This window comes from Nansenia antarctica (genome assembly GCF_963989245.1).
Source record: "Nansenia antarctica genome assembly, chromosome: 2".
Taxonomy (NCBI): Eukaryota; Metazoa; Chordata; class Actinopteri; order Argentiniformes; family Microstomatidae; genus Nansenia; species Nansenia antarctica.
Genome location: NC_137675.1, coordinates 20,132,710 through 20,157,078, shown reverse-complemented (window position 1 = coordinate 20,157,078; position 24,369 = coordinate 20,132,710). Strand labels below are relative to the sequence as shown.

At 45.6% G+C, this 24,369-nt stretch overlaps 2 protein-coding genes across 2 annotated transcripts; one reads left to right on the top strand and one right to left on the bottom strand.

The window, feature by feature from the left end:
• Positions 1 to 2,125: 2,125 nt before the first annotated feature.
• LOC308151031 (CCN family member 1-like) lies at positions 2,126 to 6,071 on the top strand (the record flags this gene model as incomplete). Its single annotated transcript, XM_080523841.1, has 5 exons — positions 2,126 to 2,176; positions 2,900 to 3,113; positions 4,145 to 4,516; positions 4,754 to 4,932; positions 5,766 to 6,071. The coding sequence occupies 5 exons, from the start codon at positions 2,126 to 2,128 to the stop codon at positions 6,069 to 6,071; spliced, it is 1,122 nt and encodes a 373-aa protein (XP_080379967.1).
• Positions 6,072 to 7,607: 1,536 nt separating this feature from the next.
• Positions 7,608 to 14,311, bottom strand: LOC308150895 (ATP-dependent RNA helicase DDX39A). The gene is made up of 10 exons (XM_080523681.1): positions 14,263 to 14,311; positions 13,263 to 13,472; positions 12,910 to 13,037; positions 11,913 to 12,189; positions 11,272 to 11,390; positions 10,242 to 10,373; positions 9,897 to 10,006; positions 9,343 to 9,487; positions 8,920 to 9,067; positions 7,608 to 8,035 (listed from the first exon to the last, which is right to left on the bottom strand). Exons 2-10 carry the CDS (start codon positions 13,468 to 13,470, stop codon positions 8,019 to 8,021), a joined length of 1,284 nt encoding a protein of 427 aa, XP_080379807.1. The 5' UTR covers positions 13,471 to 13,472; positions 14,263 to 14,311; the 3' UTR covers positions 7,608 to 8,018.
• Positions 14,312 to 24,369: the final 10,058 nt, after the last annotated feature.

Here is a 24,369-nt window from a genome sequence, read left to right as displayed (position 1 = left end):
TGTGTCTGTGTGTGTATCAGATTTCAGTCACCTTGAACAGTCACCTTGAAACAGCTCACACTGGGGATAACCTTCTCCACCAATCAACTCTCAAGGCTGCCATCACCCATTGACAAAAAAAAGCCCCCACACATTTCTACGTCCAAGACAAGTCTGTTTCGTTCAGCCACATCACTAGTGAGAAAGGAAAATATAGATCCTGCGGTCACACAGGTTTCCCATAACCCCTTTGTCACAGATTTAGAATAGATGGGCCATGACTTTGTCTCTGTTGGCCACATCATTATGCCTGCAACTGACAGCTGACCGACCAAGTCAAAAAACTAAAACTGACACTAACCTTGACTAAACGCTTAACCCTAACACTAACCATTCTAACTCTAAACCACATTTTTACCAATTCTGATCTTCAACTTTGGTTTGCTGGTCCTGCGATGTCCCTTTTAGTTTTTCTCTATCTACAGTTTCCCAAAATGGTAGGAGGTCAGAGGTCAGAAGCCACTGGTGTGTGGGCATTGGCTTGTTCCTTCTGAGCTCGCTAGAGCCTGACGCCAGACAATACATCTTGTTTTGTTTATGAGGTGAGTCACTAGAACAAAAGGCTAACAGCTGTTGTGTTTGAGAAAGTTCCAGAAAGGTTTTGGAACCACTGAATGACAATGGAACATTGCATACAGTCAACGCCATAATACTGTGGTCGTGGACCTCCGACAGAGTCCAAAACTCTAGCGGCTGCTACCCAGCTTTGGTACACCACCAATATTGGTGTTAAAACAGCAGGTCATCTGACTGTATTCATGAGATCAGTGTTCATCGCTCTTGATGTTCTTACAACACTCTCTCTCCAGATCACATTTCATGCACTCTGTCATCAAAGGCGACCTGTGTTTTAAATAGGTGCGGCAGGAAACCTGGGTGGCCAGGGTGGGAAGACAGGCGATGAAAGGGCGTGAGAGTGGGCTTGGTAAAGAATAATCTCATGTCTGAATTGTGCTTTTAGGTCTCGAAGTAGTGTACACACATCCGACATATTTACCGGTGCAGGGTACAAAAATAACACATGAAAAGAAAAGAAAACACCCACACACTGGTTGATGCTCCTGTGTCGTTTATTTGCAACGTTTCGACCAAAAAGGTCCTTGTCAGGCAGAATTGTGCTTTTAACAATAAACTCGATTGACCATGGACTGACTAGCCTCCCCAAGCTCATTCCTGAGTCAGCAACGGCCACCTAGATTCAAGGTGAAAAGGCTGGTCGACGTGGGGTTGTAGACCTAAACAATGACGACCCAGACAATATCTGTCTTGGAGCTTATGAAATACATCTGTTCTGTCTACAAATGGACAATGTATTCAAGTGTAGGTGCATAGAGGTCATATGTTCACTTTCCTGTAATAATGTAGCATACATTACTACTATTACAGTAATGTTTGCATAATACCCTCTTTCTAATTTTCTCTCCAACATTCGTATGAAAACAGACGAAATTCTTAACCTTTTGCTGAAGTGGTGTTACTATTAGTGTTACAGTGCCGTCTGCACCGCACAGGCCAGCTGAGTATATTTATCTTGGTGTTAACAGAGCCGAGGCCACAAAGGTGGAATGTGGGTAAATGTGACTTGAAAGCACCGGTTACATTTTAGTTTTTTACCCATAAAATAAATACAGAGTGGTTTCTGCAATTTTATGAATGACTGTATTCATCTCAGAGCACGCCCCCCCAATCAATTTCTAACCCTTTTCTAACTCCACCCATTTGGAATGTCTGGCCCCCTGCCCAAATGTTAATTGGGTGGACATATGGCGGAGGGCGGAGTTTCTGTGGAGCTCACGGGGTTGGTATAAATTAGAGGAGGATATGTTTCTGTGTTGAATGACTGAGAGCAGGCTGCAGTAATTTAGTGATGGTCTCATGGAAGGAATAAACATTTTTTTTAATACACTTCAACGACTTCTTGATTTCATCTTACGGAGCTATTTCATCTAACGGAGCTATTGCGACTGTAGCCTACTTAAAAAAATAAATACATTTGATTTTAGAAGTCAAGATTGCCTATTAATAGACTAAATAAGAAATAGGATAATTAATATTTTCTTTTAGCGTTTGGAATTTATCTGTTAGCATGGGAAAATGTATAATACTTGTTTTTTTGACAACGGCAGTCATCAACCAGGTAAGTCTCACCTTCACTGCTGCAAATGTCTTCCGTTCGTCATGTCCCGACAGATTCGATGTTTTGATAATTACATAATCCACGTTATCATTTGATTAGCGCGTATTTCTTGATGATCGCATGATTTAGTGGTTTGACTTTTATTAATCTATAGGCTACACTAGACACATTTTTGACTAGAAAAGTCTCAGTCTAAATCTTCTCAAATAAAAGTAGGCATGTCTTCCACAAGACACTAGTTTCGTCTAGTTCTGGTCTGCGGCATGTGTCTGCATGTCCAATATGTTTGACTCAGTGATCCTTTTTACTGGAACACGTTGGCAGCGCCGATTGATGTACTGTGATTCGAATCACGAGTTGGCAGGGGATTGGGTACAACACTTAAACAGCCGTCTAGACAGTGCCAGGGATGACTGGGTTAGGTAGCAGGGACATGACTCATTATGCTTACAGTAGCCTACCTTGCTTATTATATAATCTCCGATGTTCTCTCCTTTCATATAATGATGGTTTGTATGATGGAAATGGGCCAAAAGGACAGACAATCATAGACTGAAACTCATTATTTATCTTCTGTGAACCACAGAACAATAGTCTTCCTTCCAGAAATGTCATCCTTCTATCTCCCTGTTTGTGACCAAGTATATAAACAGTCACCCTCCCCCCTCTTACCCTTCCCTTTCCCCCCCCCCCCCCCCTCCTCCTCCTCCCTCCCTCCGCCAGGTGAGTGCCAGCTGCCCAGCGGTATGTGAGTGCCCAGCGGTGCCCGCCACCTGCCCCCCTGGGGTGAGTGCTGTGCTGGACAGCTGTGGGTGCTGTAAGGTGTGTGCTGCCCAGCTGAACCAGGACTGCAGCCCTGCTATGCCCTGCGACCACCACAAGGGCCTGGAGTGTAACTATGGCAACGACGTGACCCTCGTCTGGGGCATCTGCAGGGGTAAGAGGGGTGTGGGGTTGTGTGTGTGTGTGGGGGGGAAGTTATGTAGTATGGATGTGTGTACAGTATGTGTACTCTGGAAATGTGTGGCGTTAGGTTGTTAGTGCAAATAAACCTGATAAACCATGTGTTGAAAACCACCATAACCCCAACTTAATGCTTGACGCATTGTATCCTTGCGGGGTTAAGACATTTAGATGAGGCTCAATCTCAAAAGACCAAAATGGAACCTTCTACACAGCAAGCCAAGATTCCTCCATAGACTAAGAATAGAGACTCCTCTCCGTGGTCGTTACCAGGCTTACTTCCGTTGACCTTTCTGTGACCCCCATGTCCTTAGGTCCAAGTGTTCCCACTGGGTTTGTTTGTGTGTGTCTGTGTGTGTGTGTGTGTGTGTGTGTCTGTGTGTTCCAGTATCAAGTTATTGTGTGTTTGGTTGTTAGGGTAACAGTGTTACGCAGGGGAGGCTTTCAGCTGGTGCAACCGGAGAATTTGACCGATGCTTTCCAGCCATACCTGAGATTGTCCCACAGAAGCTCTTTTCCTTGACTTGAGGAGGAACACAGGGGAGGCTGGTGGAGGTAGAAATCGGAGGTCGGGCTCATTGTAATGCAAGAAATGGAATGAGGAATGGTGTCAAACACAGTGATTCCTCATTCCATTACCATTCCCTGCTTGCATTACAATGAGCATGACCTCCTATGTCTACCTCCACCCACCCCCACCCCCCCCTTTCTTGGAACACATCCTTTAGACATGCCAGATAGCACTGAGACACCGAACACGTGTTTGGTGCTCAAAATACTACACCCCCCCCCCCCCCCCCCGCCTCTTTAGTCCTCATTAGCATATGACATAGTAAACAGTACCCTGTTGAAGGGTTTTATGTAAACACAAGCCTTCAATGTGTTGCATGCGTGAATGGTCTTGATCCCAATTTAAAATGGCCTCCGCGGCGGGGGGGGGGGCGAGGGGGATTAATAACGTTTGTGGAATAGAATCAAATTGAACCGTCTCCATCTGTCCTGCAGCCAAAAAGGAGGGCCGGACCTGTGAATACAACGGGCATATCTACCAGAACGGGGAGAGCTTCCGAGCCGGCTGTAAACACCAGTGTACCTGCATCGACGGTGCCGTGGGCTGCGCCCCGCTGTGCGCCAACCGTCTGCCCCCCGCCACGCCCTCCTGCCCCAACCCTCGGCTGGTCAGGGTGCCAGGGCAGTGCTGCTTCACTGTGGACTGCCACAAGGGCACCTGGCGTCTGCCCCCCAAGTACCCCCAGCAGCCCCCAGCAGCACACCCCAAACCACCTCGACCCCACCAGCCTGATAACAGGCTGGGCAATGAGCTGGTGGAGAGGGGCATGGGCTGGGAGAATGAACACGGGAGCAACCACCTGCCTGGTAAGAGCTTTGGTACTGTTATGGTTGTCAACATTCACTTCCTGATCAGTATGTCTATCTAGATGATTTCCTTCCGTATTGTTTAGTGCACCAGTCAGTAGAGCTTGATTCTCTCCCCTTGTCTACATTGTGTAACTCTCATCCTCAACTCCTTCCCCTCTGTCTCTCCGCCACTCTTTCCTCTCTCCCCCTTCCCTCTTTCACCCCCCCCCTCCACACACACACACACTCCTCCAGTGTGGAAGCATCCTCAGGAGAAGTGTGTAGTCCAGACCACCGATTGGTCGCAGTGCTCCCGCAGTTGTGGGATGGGCGTGTCCTCACGCATCACCAACGACAACGCCCAGTGTAAGCTGGAGAGAGAGACACGCCTGTGCACCATCCGGCCCTGCGCTGATGTCTCCATCCAACCCAAGGTATGGAGCACTGTGTGTGTGTGTGTGTGTGTGTGCGTGTGTGTGCACCCAGCGTGTGTCTGTCTGTGTGTGCGTGTGTGTGTGTGTGTGTGTGTGTGTGTGTGTGTACCCAGCATGTGTCTGTGTCTGTGTGTGTTATCTCCCTCTCGATCTACCACTGATAACACTTTGATAACAAACCCGTCCCTAGAGACACTGGGTGGGTCTCCTCCTCCGATGGGAACAGGACAGCGTTGATTTACTCACAGTGGCGGCGGCGCCTTTTTAAATATAGTCGCCCCCCGTCCCCCCTCCACCCCCGACATTCCTGCCAAGCAACTGTCCGTAGCTGGGCCCTGTCTGTGGACACAGCCAGCAGGGTGATGGTGTGTCTATATTAATCCCCCCCCCCCCTCTCTCTCTCTTTCTCTCCCAGCACGCCCTCTCTTTCTCTCCCTGTGTCTCTCTCTCTCTCTCTCTCTCTCTCTCTCTCTCTTTCTGTGTTCTGTGGTGTGGGAGCTTAAGTGGTTTAAGCCCTCTGTCTGTCTGAGTGTGAAACCAATGGGTATCAATGTACTCAAATAGTATTAACACTTTTGTTATGTCATCATTGTTGACGCTCTGTTAACGGCGTGATAATAATCTCTGTGTCAAATGAAACGTAGCCTAGAGTGTCAGGCTTTTACGTGTAGATAAACATGATGAAAACACGGGAAAAAAGTTACGTTTTTATTGAAACATCACAAGTGATGAACTCAATTATACAAAAAAGAAATGGGTACATTATCTCTTTACTTATCTAATCTTTTCTCTCAATCGCTCTCCCCGCTCCTCCCCCCCCCCCCACCCTACAGAAAGGCAAGAAATGCTCCCCCACCCACAAAGCCCCGGAACCCATGCGTCTCTCCTACGGCGAGTGTCAGAGCGCTCGCCTCTACCGCCCCAACTACTGCGGCGTGTGCCTGGACGGCCGCTGCTGCTCGCCACGGCGCACGCGTACCGTCCCTGTGACCTTCGTGTGCCCGGACGGCGAGCGCTTCCGGAGGGCCGCCATGTTCATCCAGTCCTGCAAGTGCAGCGACGACTGCGGACACCTGAACGAGGCGGCGTTACCGCCACAGCACTGGATGTACGGAGACACACACAAGTTCATCGACTAGACCCGCCGGTGTCACGCTAGCTGTACTGACCGGGCCCCCTTATGAAGCCTGCTTGCGGATAGGAAGACATTATAAGACAAGAGACTAATATGAGTCTTTGGTTCTCTGGGCTTCAAATTAAGAACCCAGATAAATAAGACCAACACTCTTTTACTACGGGCAGTTAGAGAGAAAGAAGAGCCTCATGTTGACTAATGACAAAACACACAAGATTTCTAATGCACTTGACTCGAGTCTTGAGTGGCTGTGGATGATTGACAGGTGTCCTCCTGCTGGATGTGCCATAGACATAGGTCTGACTGAAGGCCCGCAGTCCCACCCGTCAGACTCTCAGCACCCCGATGCTGAAGGTACCAGACAAGGATGTGAGCCGTGGTTCCGGAGCCTCTCAGGTCCACTAGAGAGAGAGATGACAGCACATACAGAGAGCTGTGTGGTTCCCGATGTACACATGACAGAGGCGTATGATGGGTTTATGACTTTATATGTGAAATAACTCGCCTTGCCAGTCTTTAACCGATTTCATGGAGGTTGTAATGTGACTGAAACACCCGATCACATGCTCTGAGAAGTGATGACTGACTGGCCTAGATGGGGTGGGGGGGGAAAATCTCTCAAACGGGCAGGAGTGCCACACTGACAAGATGGAGCCTTCAGCTCAACGCAGACTACCCATAGATAGGATTATTTATTCCTTTTTCTTCTTCAAAAGAACTCGACACAGACTCTGTCACAGAGAGGGGCGATGCAGTTGTTTTCGGCGCATCGTTTAGACGACGAGCCATCTAGAATCAGATTTATGGATGGTAATGAAAGATAGCCTGTCTCCTTTTAGCCCGCGGACTGCAATACTAAAAGGAGCTGTGTGTTGAGAACTGAGACGACCCGTCTCAGCAAGGACTTCCTGGACCAATACCAATTCTTTTCAAAGGCCCTCTAATTTCTCACTGGCTCCATTCAGCAATCAAATTCATCTTTGTAAATGTCATACATCTGTGTTTGTTTCTGACACCCACAACATCCATCTTGTGATTGTATAAATTGCTATTCAACGCTGTAAAATACAATTATCAAATTTTTACCCCATATGTATGTTTGTCATATGACCAACATTACGCTACACACATGGTCAATCAAATGACGTATTATAAAGGAAAGCCCTGTGCTGATTGGTACAAGTATAACATTGGTATAAGTTGGTCTAGTCATGTGATGCAGTTGGCTAGCCTAAATTCTAGAGAGTTCCATGTGATGTTTTATTTTAACTCTACTGCAACGCACCGTTTCAAATTCTCTGAATTGGCCGTCAACAGGTTATGTTAAGGCAAGAGGAAGAAGGTTGGCACAGCAGAATAGGGGTCTTCACCGCCCTCTGTGTGTGAAGAGGCTACACTGAATTTGTTATTCTGTTGTATTGATTCAAGTCTCCTCTGAAGAACTACAATCATTTGTATATTATGGGAATGAATGTAAAACCAGTCTTTGCACTGGTCCAATGTGATTTGAGACACTCAATGGGAACTCCACACAGTGAAATAACATTGTATAAAAGCTTTAATTTCATGAAGCAAAAAGTCAACCTTTAAAAATCACAAACCCCGGGCAGGAGTGCCACACTGACAAGATGGAGCCTTCAGCTCAACACAGACTACCCATAGATAGGATTATTTATTCCTTTTTCTTCTTCACAAGAACTCGACACAGACTCTGTCACAGAGAGTGAATGCAGTTGTTTTCGGCGCATCGTTTAGACGACGAGCCATCTAGAATCAGAAAATTCACAAAATAAAAAAAATGGTACATCATGAAGGATGATCATGGGAGATGAGGCAGGAAGGAAGGGGGGGGTTTTAAAATAAACGATCAGATTCCTTTTTTTCTTCTTTCTTTCTCCCACTCCAAAAAACAGAACAGATAAACGATCTTCACTGGGGTCAGAACACAAGCTCATCTGGACTGTTCAACTGAAAAACAAGGGGGAAGGGGGGGGTTAATTTCCACACCTCTGCAACAAACAGCTCATTCAGATCACAAGACTTTAATAACTAGACGCAAATGCTGTAAAATGGTTCGCATTCCATATCAGGGTTGGTGTTCATTGGAACCTGCAAGAGGTGAAGTGAATTTAAAAATGTCCAAATCCAATCTCTACTCGTTCCAAGTGACCCCAGTCCTGGCTCATATCTCCTCAGAGTGGCAAAATACAGAACATCATGGAGCAATCAATGTGTGAAAGAAGAAAGAAAAAAGGCAACAACATCTGTACCAAATCGGAAAAACAAACGCATCAACAAGCAGATAAACAGAGCGGAGATGGAGCACATCAGCACACGTTAATACAGCAAATACTAGTAATGACGCCGCTGGTACTTCACACTACTTCTCAGACGCTACACTACAGACATCCGTCTATGGCTCTGGAGAGAAACTCAGAACTACACAGATAAGTTAACCAGACATAAGATAGCCAGACTGTTTACCACCTCAAATTAATTAATGCCCGACCAAATTCATGTTTAGAGGTAGCTATCTAACATTACATTGATCATACTCGTAAGACTTTTCAAAAAATGCCGGTCGAGAGAGGACGCTGGCGTTGCTTGTTTTCACCGCTTCTCTGCACGAAATCTAGATATACTTGCAGTATACAGAGTAGATTGGCCTACAAAGACATTTAGATTTAGTAATCTAAAAATTAATTAGACCCCTATACTTTTATTTTTTTGTTTCTTTTTATTTTACTGCTTGATCTTTTCAGTTAGGGCTAATAAAGTGTCTTGAGTGTCTAGTAGTAGTAGTAGTAGTAGTAGTAGTAGTAGTAGTAGTAGTAGTAGTAATAGCTACTTACTGTAGGTGGAGATGTCGATCTCCTCTGGGAGTTCTGCCACGTTGACCTCGAAGCGGTCCTGTACGTCGTTCAGGATCTTGGCGTCGGTCTCGTCGGACACGAAGGTCACGGCCAGACCTTTCGTTCCGAACCTGCCAGCACGAGCTACCTGGTACAGGACAGAGAGGAGGAGAGGGTCAGGGGTCAGAGGTTAGAGGAGACAGGATGGGTTGTTCATGACTCAGACATCAAAGTTACCACCCATGTGTCTTGAACAGTCACGACACCACGGGAGTACAATGACATCAAAATAAAGTCTTATGTAGTCTTCTTTTAAAAAGGGGTGCTTGTTACTTATGCCCGATAATGCAAATTGAAAGTAGGAAGATTAGTAGTGGGACCACATATACACAGACGAAAGTATGCGTAGGATAGAACACTGACTCTGTGCAGGTAGGTGTCAGAGTCCTCTGGCATGTCGTAGTTAAAGACGATGTTGACGCGCTCAATGTCCATCCCTCGGCCAAACAGGTTGGTGGCAACCAGGATCCTCCTCTGGAAGTCCTTGAACTGCTGGTACCGGGAGAGCCTGGGGGCGAAGGTTAAGAAGAAACTGTTACTACTTAGAAACTCAAATCATATTTGACAGCAACTGGTGAAAGCAGGAACAAGTCGGCAACCAATTAAAATGTATAATAATAAATGTCAATGTTGTCGAAAATCAAGGACACACTTGTGTTAGGGATTTGTATTAAAATAACCAGAAGTGATAAATCAAGTAATGTGTGTTCATTTAAATAATATGTGACTGAGGTCAGTTGAGGTCTCACAAAGCCAAATAAAAGAGAGATTCTGCTTTTGAGCGACATGGGGGAAGGAGGACTGGGAGAAAGTGTTGTGGCTCAAACCGCCTGTAGATTGCTTATTTTTAACTATGTGCTAACAACCATTTCAATCGTAGATGAGGCGAGTGCATTTGCCCCTCCGGTGTAACCCACCTCTCCTCCTGGGCCATGCCTCTGTGGATAGCGATGGCAGGGAAGTTCTGCTCCACAAGCAGCTGAGACAGAGCTACGCAGCGCTGCACTGACTTCACAAAGATCACCACCTACAGGACACACTGCCGTGAGGACGCTGCAGACCAGTGAACACAGCACGCACAATGCGAGCAGACACTAACACACAACTCTCATATATACGCATGCAATATACACAAAAACAGTCTAAGAATCCTGAGAAAAAGAATCCATAAAATACAGTTTATCTACCCGTGAAAAGCAATTTCACACCCATATGTGCACACAACACAGATTGACGGACATACACAGAGCCTTGGTGTTTACCTGGTTAAACTCGAGCACGTCCAGCAGGTCGAAGAGCTTGCGGTTCTTCTCGCTGTCCTTCAGCTTGCAGTAGTACTGCTGCAGGCCGTGGAGTGTCAGCTTGGTCTCGTCGTCCACAAACACCTCCATGGGCTACGGGGGGGGGGGGGGGGGTCAGCTGGGTTAACTACACGGTTATCTGTGAATCCTGGAGTACGTAACATTTTTTTTGCTTTAGCGATAAAGTGGTCAGATGAACGCTCTTCCTCTTGCTGAAAGGTTATCTTGGCACTGTCATGGAGATAGGTGGTGTGCTTTAGCGCTGACGCTAGCCAGCTACCATTGAACAAAATAAGTCAATTTTTTTAAATTGGGTCCATAACAGCTCATACGAGTGCACATCTTTTAGTAAGATATTAGTTGATTTTCAAACAGCAGTCCTTGAGATGACTGTTCCTCCCCACAGGTCCAGGGGCAGGGAGCCCCCTGACCCAGGGATGAGGGGGTCACTCTGCCCCCCACAAATGGCCACCTGTGACAGACAGCCACAAGTGGGCAAAGCTTAGAGGGACACAACAGGGGGTATTCCATCAACAACACTAAAGGAAAATCCAGGATTATTCTGATAAGTTTCACAAAGTCTCAATAAGCCTGGATTTTCCTTAAGCAACGTTTTTGGAATACCCTCCAGGTAGTTTAGGCTAAGTAACGTTTACCAATAGTTCTGGGGGAAAGAATGTTGGTCTATACTTTTGTTTGTTCACACTCTTTCAAGACAACCACACTTGGTTCATCTCCTCAATTTATCATGGAGTATTGATTAGGCTATGGATCAGCCTAGTCTGGTGTGCTAGGGTGGGGATGCTAATAAAATGTACCTGCTTGGAAAGCCATGGGATCAGAACTGAAAACCTTGTCAAAACCCCCTGACAGCAAATAACCATTTGGATATGAAAATGGAGTCTGGCCCATTGACGGTTAGGGGAGTAGTAGGATCCCGTATAATTCTCAGGACGTTCAAAATGTTTACACAGGCCTCCCGCTCACTTACATCCTGCATGAATTTGCGACAGACGGGGCGGATCTCCTTGCTTAGCGTGGCGCTGAACATCATGCACTGCTTCTCATGGGGCGTCAGTCTGAAGATGTCCTGCACGTCGCGCCTCATGTCTATGGGGGGGGGGAGGGGAGAACACGATTTATTGATCTTGGTTTATACAATACATTTAGCATTGAATATAAGTAATCTAAATGTTTTACAAATGCATTCCGAATCCAGAGACTTGTCTCATGCATCACACGGATAAACCGTTTTTATATATGGGGCTGAACTTCAGACAGGGAGGGAGAGTAGCTGATAAGACACCTATGAGTCGGAACAAGAGAACTGTTTCCGGGAGCTAAGTCTCACAAGACCCAATTGTTTCCATATCACCCCACACACCGTTAAATAACAGATAGTACAGTGTGAAAATAAGTATTGTATCTTTGTTCCGGGTGTTTGCTAGAGACAGCTGGCTATGGTTGCGACCATTAAAAGATATTTGTATTATACGTATAAATAACATATTGTGTACATGCCTATTTGTGCAGTCTCACCGAATACTAAAGTGGCAAGCCTAGATTTCCATGACAACTTACCTAAACCATAACAGTCGAAAATCTGAACTTAAATTGGATTAGGTCACTCACCCAACTGCTCCAGCATCTTGTCACACTCGTCCAGGACAAAGTGCTTGACGTTCTTTAGGTTGAGGGTCTTGTTGCGGATGAGGGCAAGGATGCGGCCGGGCGTCCCCACCACGATGTGAGGGCAGTTCTTCTTCAGCACGTCCTCGTCCTTTTTGATGGACATGCCACCGAAGAACACGGCGGCCTTGACTGTGGGCATGTACTTGGAGAAGCGCTCGTACTCTTTACTGATCTGGAAGGCCAACTCTCGTGTGTGGCACATGACGAGCACGGATACCTAAGACAGAAAGGTGCTTAACAATGTGCTCCGTTCACTGTAAGCTTCAAACAATAAAAAGATTCCCTTCTTACAAATACATAAATTGCTAGTACAAGTTAGCCAATAATAGGATACAAAAGAGCTACTTGAATTAATTTAACAGAGACTACATTAAACAAACAGAAACACAAACAGACTGAAGCACAGCTTCTACCCCAGGGCCTGAACACAGCAAAGACCTAGGTTCTGGGCCCTGGACAGTCTGGACGGATTGATGGCAGCTGCTGGACTGAAAAAATCAGGTGTAGTGCTGAGGCACAAATATGTACATTTCAAGCCTGCAAACTGCGACACTTTAAATGAATGTGCAATAACACTATGTGCAATATGACAACCCTAGTCGTCTATCTGTACAGTATAGTATAGTGGATAGTGTACATAGCCTTTATTTATGTAAACCAGCTCCTTCCCTTCTTGTTTTTTTATTTATTTATTTTTTTTCTTTCCTAGCACCCCTCCTAAATTTCGTTGTTTGGTACCTGTACTATAGCAATGACAATAAAGACCATTCATTCACATTACTTACAGTAGTGGATAGTCTACACACATCCCAAAGCGTGTCTCCATCATGCATACAAGTCATGTTGTGAGATTGAGATTTCTAGCCACAACGATGCATCACTATTCAAGAGCATCATTTCCGCAGCTTAGGGGCACAGGGTAATTCAACCCACTCACCTGGCCATCCACAGGCTCAATCTGTTGCAGGGTAGCCAGTACGAACACTGCCGTCTTTCCCATGCCAGACTTGGCCTGACACAGGATATCCATGCCCAGGATGGCCTGTGGGATGCACTCATGTTGGACTGAAAGATACAAAGAAACAGCAATGTCAATGTTGCCTCTTTCCAACACAGCCAAGAAGCTCTTTTGAGGTCATAGATCATCATCCATACGATATACCTCCCAAATTTCGTTGTATGGTACCTGTACTATATCAATGACAATAAAGACCATTCATTCATACATTGACAGAGCACTAATGCTAAAGCTGTTAGGACCGAGGCCATTCCTTAGTATACGAAACTCACCTTCGGATGGATGTTCAAAACCACAGTCAACGATGGCGCGGAGGAGTTCGGGCTTGAGCAGGAAGTCTCGGAAGCCGGAGCTGTGGATGGAGACGTAGGAGCCCTTCACCTCCTTCTTGCTCGCCGGAGTGGCGGCTTCCGGGGCGACCTGCGGGTCCTCGTCCTCTTCATAGTCCAACAGATCGTTGTCAACGTCGTTCTCGGCCATTGCTGTCAAAAGACGAGGCCGTTCATAGACATGAGCCAAATGCTGAGTTAGACCCGCCAGCCGTGTTAACTTATTCAATACTTATTCAATACTTACTTAGCCATACTACACTAGGACGCACATACAAGATCTCAAGGATCATTTTGCTAACAGGCCGCAGTAACACCACGGCTTCCAATGTCCCACCGACCGAGCTGGCGTAGCTGGTAAACAAACGTGAATGTATACAGCAAACGAACTCTGTTAGTTAGCTCAATTCCGGTGTAAAACATTCGAGGGGTCGTTAGGGACCGTTTCGCTAAGCCATCACCATCAGCACGCCAGACTTCAAGCATTAACTCCTGAAGAAGATGGCTAAGCTAGTAGTCAGCGCGTCGCCGGCCCATACAAACAATGGGAACCTCCTCTCATTCAAACTTCCATATCTCATTACTGCCCAATTATATTGATAAAGACAGCAAATTACACGCAATTATCGAGACATACTAATAACCAACACGATCAATGTCCTGGCGTGCAGCTAGCTGCATAGTTCTTGCTAAAGTAATTCAGAACCAACCTGCGACACGATAGAATTAGCATGCTAGCTAGCTGACCTGACTGTGCTAAGCGCCCGTTACTGAGGTAATTCGTTAGCGGGGAATTCAGACGGATTTCAGCAAAATACTCGATCATGACGGCTACAGCGGCACTTAAATGTAATCCTCGTTATATGTTACCATGCCTTATGATAGTAGAGTCCTAAAAGTTACTCCGTAAGCTACAATTTGTGCGACAAAAAAACGGTTTTACCTTTCGGTGGTAGTTCAGTTCGGCTTCGACGAGTATCACTGCTACGGTTCGCGTGGGCAGGACGCTGGTTATGCAGCGCTCTCGCGCATCCGTGGTCACTATTGGTCCGTTTTCAAGCCAATCTATCGAGAGGGGTCGCCAATCTAGCCATGATTGGTCCATTCAAATGCCGATCATGACATTGTGAAAAGAGGGCGGACTTTCGTCAGCTGTCCGAACTTCAAATGAGGGGTTTAGAATCTGTTTGTCAACATTTTGGACAAGAAACGAAACAGCTATCATAGTCTATATTAATACGGGATGCATACATTCGTTAAGTTTATCTACCAATATCATAAGGCAGAATAAAGTAAATTTACTAGCGGTAAATCAAGGTTTCATTGATTCATCAGTAGCCTGTTTGATCATAATTGTCATTATCTAGTAGCTGTATCCTAAATGTTTGTATTGTGTGGGTATCATTTGTCTGCCTTTTTTTTACCACGTCTGTCCGCGCAAGTTTCCTGAACATTGAGGATGTGGAGATGCACTGGTATTTTTCTCCACGTGGTGGCAACAAAGTAAATTAAATGTTTTACTGCAAAGGTATCTATTCACAAATCACCAAACCCATCCATGCTTGGCGTCTTAAGTAGCCTCTATAGACACTCACAATACCCACAATAAATCCAAAATTCTTCGATCATGTTTCATTTGATCCTTATTCACACTCTGACATGGATAAAAAGCCTGATGCAATTCTCAGGCCACAGGCCTAGAAATTGATTACTGGCGCACTCTTCCACGGTGGCGTCAATGTTCAGTTGTCATTGCTTCTTGAAGAGCCTATAATGTGGCTGTTGGATTTCAGTATCTGTGATTTACTGTGCTATAATAACATTAGCATGAGCCAACTGAACTTGAGACTGACGTTTAAAGTTTCTTCTTTTTTTTCACATAAAAAAGCGTGACATTGTGCAAATAATCGGACATTCGTCCTTCCTGAGAAAAATCATCTCTATTTTAATCGCAAATACACCGCTGTACAGCGATGACACCTGCAAGTCCCTCCTCCCCGCAGAATAAAGAATTCACACGATTGGTGCATTTTGTTGTCACTACCTTAACTGAGCCAATTCATTGGGTTTACACACGCCAATCATATCCCACTCTGTGATCTGATTGGTGTGCCCCACCTCATGTTGAATGAAGTATACATTCTGAATTCTGAGCCATTCTGATTCTCTTAACAATTAATCACTAATGTTCAAAGGCGTATGTTAAACGTTACTATTTTATTGTCAGCCTTATTTCTATCATAACGGTCTAACTGAGGCGGCCAAGAAGAGAGGGTGTAGCTCACTGTCTCGTAGGCGTCGCCAGTAGGTCGTCTTGAGGAAGCTTGTACTGACAGCTGCGCGAGTTCGGCTGTTCCGCACGGTTCCACAGCAGCACGAGTGATGGCATTGGTGTCGCGGTGAACACGGTATTTGTCATTTAGCGGTGTAAACTCGACGTTGGGAAGGCTTTATTTCTTTGGTCATTTCGTAGTTGACCGGTTTTGGAATGACATAGGAGCTACGACCCGCTTCGATTATGGGAACATAATTCAGGTGGGCTTTGCTCTTGTTATTATTTAAATATTTTTCAAATGTACGATTGTTGATATTATTAATGTGGCCTACTGTATACAATATTGTATTTCAATGTGGTCCATGGTGTGCATGGAAAGAGCGTTTCTGATCGAATACAACGCAGAAATTGGGAGACGCTATGTATTTTTTACGTGGAAGGAACAGACATGATCTCCATCAACCATACTGTCTGAGACTGCTCCATTTATCCCATGGTCGAATTAATACAGTGGGCTGCATTTGCATAACGCCGGAGAGAAACCCCTCAAACGATGGACCAGCGAACTGGCGAAATGTAAAAAATCGTTAATTTCTGCACTGTATTACGCACAGACAGTATAGGCCTACAATGAATAAGACAAGGGGACACACTGTAGACTAAAGCCCCTGCGCGGCCTCAATTTCATATTGTTACACAATATCTACTATGTTTTGAATTGCCTTGTTGTCACATAGCGCTGCAGGACGTCGACCTGTGTCATCTTAACTGGTGCACATACTAGGCTGGAACTGATCCATCGTCTGCGGTGAAACCCTGTGGTACAGGTAGGTAGCTATGCATCAGCGTTTTGGCCTGACTAGATGGCATAGTGCCATCTCACCAACACTAACGGACCAGCCGATGGATGGTGATGGATGCGTCGACGGCACGCTTCTTTCGGCCTTTGTATAAATCGTCGGCTATGTCCTGTTTGGTGTAGTCCTGTTTATCTGAGGCAGAACCGATGTCATCTTGGCTCTTTGTCTTGCATTATATTTATTTAGCAATTTCACCAAAGCGAGGGGGAAAATGAACTTAGATGATGGGGATCTCTGGATATGATACCCATCATAAGTGTGAATCAGTAGTCATCATTAGTATGATTTGGCCCCACGATTTGATAAGCAATTGATATTAGTGCTGATTTATACAAACGTTGAATATCTGCCCCAGGACTCCTTATTCAAGTCTCTTTGGGAAAACTGCTAATTGATTAATTATCATCTTTCTTCTGATTATGGTCATGTATGATATGGAGACATGCACATTTGAGTGAAAATACTGGGTAGAGAGTAACAAGTGTGTGTGTGTGTGTGTGTGTGTGTGTGTGTGTGTGTGTGTGTGTGTGTGTATGTATGAGAGAGAGAGAGAGAGAGAGAGAGAGAGAGAGAGAGAGAGAGAGAGACAGAGAGAGAGAGAGAGAGAGAGAGAGAGAGATTGCTTTTAGCCTTATCTGTGAAATCCACTCACCATACACAGAGACTTGGAACATGTTTGCTCTCAAGAAAACAATTATCTGATCTTCACATCCTCATGACCTTGTTTTGAAGTGAAAAGCCATACAGGATTAACATATACTGACACCTAGACTTAAACAACACCTTTTAATAGTGAGACACACTCATACACAACCACACACAGTGAAACTCAACTCAACACACACACACACACACACACACACACACACACACACACACACACACACACACACACACACACACACACACTGTGAAACTCAACACACATACCTCAGCCTGCTAATGCTACGCTCTCTCCGCAATGCTAAACTGTCTGGTAAGCTGATAGGGCCTGGGCGATGTTGTCAGGATAACAGCCATTGTGTTTTACACTGCCTGTGCTGTGGCGGCGGAGGGCAAAAACTGCTGAATGTCAAATCACAATAAGGACAGGGATGGAGGGAGGGATGGAGGGAGGGATGGATGGATGGATATCATATGCCTGTATGATATTGTATTGTTTGTCCCTGTGCTGTGCTGTGTATCGCTGTGAGGCCCTTGTTGTCACACTGACCCTCCCGTATCTAGTGGCAACCCAGCAGACGCCCTGGGACGTCAATATCTGCTACCATGCTCCTAAACAGGAAGTGTTGTAGAACAAATGTTCTCCTCAGATTTGATTTTCAACATCATCCCTAACCCTGAACTTAACTTTAATCCTAACCTGATGCCCAACCCTAACTTTAAATTGGAACAAATAGCTAATTTACGTGCTCATCAATTTTGACAAGATAGACCATTTTCACTATGCATCATGGCCCAATAGCCTAATGAGGACTGAGGCCCTGTTCATATTCACTTCATTATACTGCAGAGTGCAGACAGAGAAATACACGGGAGAAATTTGGCAATTCAAGTCCATTACTACTACCTTAAGCATTAGCAACTTGATTATCTGGCAACCCACGCTCTCTGCTACTACTCTACCCTTGCAGCAACTCCCTGACCTGGAAACCAAGACCCTCCACTACCACCATACCATAGCCACAACTCCCTGACATGCAACCCAGGCCCTCCTCTATTACCCAGCAGCAGCTCCCTGACCTGGCGACCCAGGCTCTCTACTACCCTTACGCAACAGCAAATCCCTGACCTGGCAACCCAGGTCTTCCACTACAGTACTACCCTAGCACAGCAGCAACTCCCTGACCTGGCAGCCCAGCTTCTCTACTTCCCCACCATTGCAGCTTTTCCAGCCCCCGTCCTAGTCTGCCTATGTTGTTGTTGACGGTGTTTTTTTCTGAACGACGACCGTAGGCTACCTTTGTAATGTCAGTCATCCATATCCCTTGTTACTTAATACATTTGTCACTGTCTGTACATTTGAAATGTCATGTTCTATACCCATCCTCTCCTAGAAGCAAACAGGACGTTTTGTAGTGATAAACAAGCCACGTCCAGCTTTCGGAAGTAAAAAAAAAAACGTGTCTAAGAAAACATCTACCAGGGGGGTATTCCCTCAATGTCGCTAAAGGAAAATCCAGGCTTATTTTGACAAGTCTCGCGAGACTGAAGAACTGTTTAAAGGTGTTTCGAAAAACATAGTATAAGTGTAGACAAATATCAACACTTATATTTAGTTTTTAACCGAATGACCAATTCAAATCGAACGGAATTACTGATTGAATTCGCTACATTCACATCTTGTACACGTTTTACAGAACCCTTCCTTTTTTAACCCTTTTCACCCCAAAAGAGTGCAGTTCCAAACCACCACATCAACATCCTGATCTCATGCTCCTGAAAATGTAGATTTCGTTGTATTGTGGGGAAAGCAAAGTCAGCAAATCACATAAATATGCAAATTCTGTATTTTAGTGGCAAAAGGTAGATTTTAGGGTAATACTGTTACCCAACTTTGTAAGTAAGTAAATAATTTTCTTTTTCAGAATTGTTCGGCGTAGTCCTTGGGTATAGAGTTGTATGTGTTTGTTAAACTTTGCTATCAAGGGTTTTTGTTTTTAAAGTGAAAAAGAAAAAATCAAGTCATTCTGTTGCCCAAGAGTAGACCGAAGGCTTGTCTGATGTTTGGTAATGTGAGTGTAGTGGAATGATTCACCTGCTTTCACTGTTAGTGCCTCCCTATGGGAGTATGATTAACTGTAGCACATGGCTTTGTGGCTGAGTGCTGGTGGTAGACTAACTAACCAGACCAGTTTTAAAACCCTAGGGGAGCGATGCCCTTTTGACGTGGCGCTGGATGAACACAGACCTTCTCACACTCAATCAACAGTAACACAATGTACCCACAGCTATTGAACCACCCGACACAGGTGTGCCAGCTGGGGAACAGAGTATCACTGTTTCTTTTTTGTTTAACAGTTTTTTTATTGGTCTTTCAAATGAGTCAACACACATTCATCTGAAGCACATAGCTGAAATGACACTATATAAAAGCATAGGTCAGCTGCTCTACCAAAACAATTATGAAGGGTATCCCCCATCCCCCCCACCCAGCTTACCCTAACCCTCCCATCCCTCCCATCCCTCCCTGATCTTCCCAACCCTCCCCCTGTCTGTTCTTGTCCAAATTGTCCCCAGAATGATTGTCCAGAATACCACTGTCTCTGTGTAACCACAACCATGCTGGTGTGACCAGTAACCTCTAGCTCAGCGGCCTAACACAGTCTTGTGTCAGTCATATCTACTTGACTCTCTCTTCACTAGTTCCATCCTGTGAACTAGTGAACTCAGATCAGTCTCTTTGCCCCATTGAATGGGTTTATGTGCTAGGTTTGTCACACACTCTACAGGCCTCTGGTCTGTTTTTATGCCCTAGTGAATAATAATAATAATAACTTTATTTGTATAGCGCTTTTCCTGCAAACGTTGCAGCTCAAAGTGCTTTAATCATTATATAATCTTAATTTCATTATTTTTTAAATAATGGGCTCAGGTTTGTATATACACTGTGGCAGAGTCAATGTCGGCTATTTCCTGGGCATCATGCTGTCATCATTTAATGTTTGTTTGTTTATTGTCGTTTTTTTTACATTCTAGATGCTTAGTCAGCTGTTGAGGCCATCCATCCTGTGTGTATTGCGTAATCTATTTGTGAGATTAGTGTGAGTGTCTGTGATGATCTGTATAATCTGTGTATCTGGTCATCTCTTTATTGAGTCAACATGGATTTGATCAGATAAAGGCACTCTATGCCATTGTAGAACAGAATGGCTTAACTGTGATTGATAAGAGGTTTTAATGATAGTTTTCACTTGAGTTGGATACGCTAGGGCTTTTGGAATTCTGTGTTTGAAGATTTTCCTCCTCAGTGCAGTGGTGTTAAAAAAAGAAAAGAATAAGAATTCTTCTTTCTTCTAGCATTTTGACTGCCAAGTCTTGCGATGACTGATGGATAGATGATTCACTTACTTAGACAAATGCTTTGGATAAAGGCGTCTGCTAAATGCCAAAAATGTAATATAAATGTGTTCATGGAAAACAGCGCGTCAGGAGAGGGATTATTTCTAATTTGGGAATTGAGGAAGCCGTTCTTTTTATAAATGGGGTTACTTAGAGGGAACCTGGACAGTGTGAGGAATATTTGCTGGCCACGTCATCCTAATCGGCCCAAATCTGTCTGGTTGTCATCCAGTCTAATCAACTGTTCATCTGATGAGAGAGACACACACACACACACACACACACACACACACACTGGCGGACTCAGGGGGGGGCAGGGGGGGCGACCGCCCCTCCTGGTGCCCCCACGGTTGAAAAACATCTCTCTTAAGTGCCCTTTTGAGTGGCAAAAATGCCATTTTGAGTGGCGAAAATGAGAGGACGTGCCCTATTGGTGCCCCTCCAATGATCTAAACTTGACCATGTGCCCCCACAGTTGAAAAACGTCGCACTAAAGTGCCCTTTTGAGTGGCAAAATTAGAGGATGTACCCTATTGGCTGCCCTTCCAATGGTCTAAACTTGACCATGTGCACTGATGGGCAGTAGGTGCCCTTTTTTTCTTTTCGCCCCCCCTGCCCTTCAAACAGCCTGAGTCCGCCACTGCACACACACACACACACACACACACACACACACACACACACACACACACTCGCACACACACACACACACACACACACACACACACACACACACACACACACACACACACACACACACACACACACACACACACACACACACACACCCTGTTACCATAACAGTGTTGCTGGATGACTCAGTGAGGTTGCTGTCTCAGGGACATGGGTTAATGTGCTACAGACAGACAGACAGAGCGGGGGGGGGAGAAACATAAACAACAATGGCTGCTCTCTGGTTACTCTAGCCCTCTCCCTAAGCTGTGCACTTGTCCCCTCCCTGAAGTATGTACTTGTACAGTTGTACGTGTCATGTCCACTGCATCTCATTATTAGGAATGGACTAGTGTAAGAGATGTGGTGGAAAGAAGAACACTCTTTAGCTTATGATTGTAACCGATGCGGCGCGTGAGGGGGTGAACAGAGGCAGAGAGAGAGGTAGAGAAGAGGGAGGTAAAGAAGAGAAGCATCAGACCGGAGTCGTTGGTGTTATACAGTATATACTGTACTCAGCAGAAAGCAGTAAAGGAGAACCTTCCACACACACACACACAGTAGATGTTGTGTTGAGTTCCAGTAAGAACAGAACACGTGTCACCGTACATACAGACGGACACAAAGATCATGTAGATGAGCTGTAAACAGCAGGGTTAGGGGGTGGGGTGGGGTGGGGTGGGGGCGGGCGTGGTAGCGGATTAGTGTGCGTGTAGGGGGGGAGGGGGGGGGTGGGTGGCAGTGGGGTGCCCTTGATGTGAAGCCCTGAGGGTGACCCACAGACGCAGGGGGGGAGGTGCCATAGCGTGTTGGGGGAGGGGTGTTTTGGAGGGGGTTACAGGGTGAGATAGATGGCCGGAGGAGTGGGAGTGGGGGGCTGGAGGGGGTGATGGTGATGGTAGGGGGGTTATCGGGGGGCACAATAGTGCTGTCTGTTTCTGCGGACAGTGGGAGCCAGGAGAGGAAGCGCTCAGGCGCACACACAATGCTATAATTGTGCACACAGATAGGGGTTTACATGCACACACGCGGACGCTCACACACAGTGCTCTCACTCCCTCATGCTCACACACAAACAAACAAACACACACACACACACACACACACACACACAGACAGTGCTCACATTAAAGCCCCACCCCACCCCCCCACCCCACCCCATGACGCTGGCTGGGAGAAGCTTCGGTTCTCCAGGGTTATGTATTTCCCAGTGCTCTGCAGTCTCTCAAGTTCACCATGTCCGCCCCAAACACACACACACACACACACACACACATACACACACACACACACACACACACGCACACACACACACACAAACATACACACACACACACACACACACAAATACACACACACACACACACAAATACACACACACACACACACACACACCCAAACACACCCAAACACACATACACACACACACACACAAACACACACACACACCTCCAGGGAGGGTGGCCTGTCGGGGGCGTGCCACATCCACTGGGCCAAGCTCAGGCGTTGTTCTGTCCAGAGACCTTCATTCTGTCCTCCCATTAGCTGTACTGTAACCAACAGAACAGAGCTTAGTCGGATCAGTCCGACTCCACTCTGCTGCTGTGGTCTAGTACAGTATGACTCACACATTTTGGAGTCATGCCTGCCTTCAATGACATTGCTGTTAAAAGTCTCCCTGGAATTCATCCAATAATGTACATACAGTGTTTGGTGACCAGTACAGGTAGATTTACAGCAGATGCTGTGACGGTGAAGCTTTTTACATTTCTTGTGGATTTTCTGAAAAGCACTCGAGACAAATGCATGAACCCATGATTTATTAGGTTTAAAAGTGGGGGTGTATAACATTACAATGACATTTTCACTTGCAAGCTTTCCTCTTTGAAAACACAGAATACAGTCGTAAAAACAAAAATACACTAGCAGCAGCGACTCTAAACACAACCAGTAAATAACACGGCCAGCAGTCTCAAATAAAGATTAATGCATTAATTTAATAAAAGCATAGAGGTCAATACAATGGCCTCATTTAAGATGTTAAGATGTCTGCCTTACTGTCTTCAAAAGCTAAATCTACATAGTGTACAATTACATTCAGGGAATGACCACAGGAAAGAATGTCAGGGGCTAAAGTTGCTTATCGGCTCTACTTAATTACCTACAGACGCTGGTTGTTCTGAAATTCCTCTGGGCTGCTATTATTACCTTTTTTCGGGGGGGAATTAATTAATTTCTGAGGGAGTCTGCATTGTGGTGGTTTGAGAGCGCTCGCCTGTCTAACTGAGCAGCGCTCCTCTGATGCGATTGGTTTCATGTGCGCGTTAATGCCTCTTTTGATTGGCCTGGCTCGGCGAATGAATGCTGGTCCTTGTCCCTTCCTCTGCTGTGTTTGTCTCTGTTCAAACTGTTTTCATGTCTTTTTTTTTCCGTCTCCTTTTCCTTCTCCAGGCTATTTTTCCTCCTCTCTCTCTCCTCGGTGCTTGGGTTGTCTTATGCACTGGCGTGACTGTGTCTATGGCTAATGCTTAAAACGGCTATTGTTCCTGTGTATCCTACAGTATGCACCCTAGCCTAGAGAGCTTTACAGTCACATTACAGTCAGAGCTTCAGTGTTTATACAAGATACTCTAGGTCCTTTATATCCTTTATATTATATACCATTCATTATATACCCTGCAGTGTGTGTGTGTGTGTGTGTGTGTGTGTGTGTGTGTGTGTGTGTGTGTGTGTGTGTGTGTGTGTGTGTGTGCGTGTGTGTGCGTGTGTGTGTGTGTGTGTGTGTGTGTGTGTCAGAGCTGATCAGAATTCTGATGGTGGTGAGCCTGTCTGTGCCCCCCCCCCCCCCCCCTCTCTCTCTCCCTCCCTCTGCAGATGTGCACACATTTTCTATTTTTTTCAGAATTATCCTCTGTGTGTGTGTGTGTGTGTCTCATCTGGACCCAGTAATAGAGCTCCCATACATAATGCAAAGCTGTTCTACCACAGGTGTGCACTCCTAACAGCATGGCTCCCCTCTTCTACAGTTAAACAGGAACAGCGGGACCTTTGGCTTTCAGTTATCCAGTAACCAATGCCCCCCCCCCCTTTGGTTTCCTGATTAGTGACTACAGTGTGCAGTGAGTCTGTTCAAGCGATAGTGTGGAATTGCTGGATGGATAGAGCTCAGAAAGCACCAAGC

Bases quoted from the DNA above. Each gene is read 5' to 3' on its own strand.
- LOC308150895 (XM_080523681.1), bottom strand. From the start codon at position 13,470: ATGGCCGAGAACGACGTTGACAACGATCTGTTGGACTATGAAGAGGAC. The intron at 10,007-10,241 runs GTAAACACCAAG...TGTGTCCTGTAG, and splicing joins ACGTGCTCGAGTTTAACCAG to GTGGTGATCTTTGTGAAGTC. The intron at 9,488-9,896 runs GTGGGTTACACC...CTTCGCCCCCAG, and splicing joins GGCATGGCCCAGGAGGAGAG to GCTCTCCCGGTACCAGCAGT.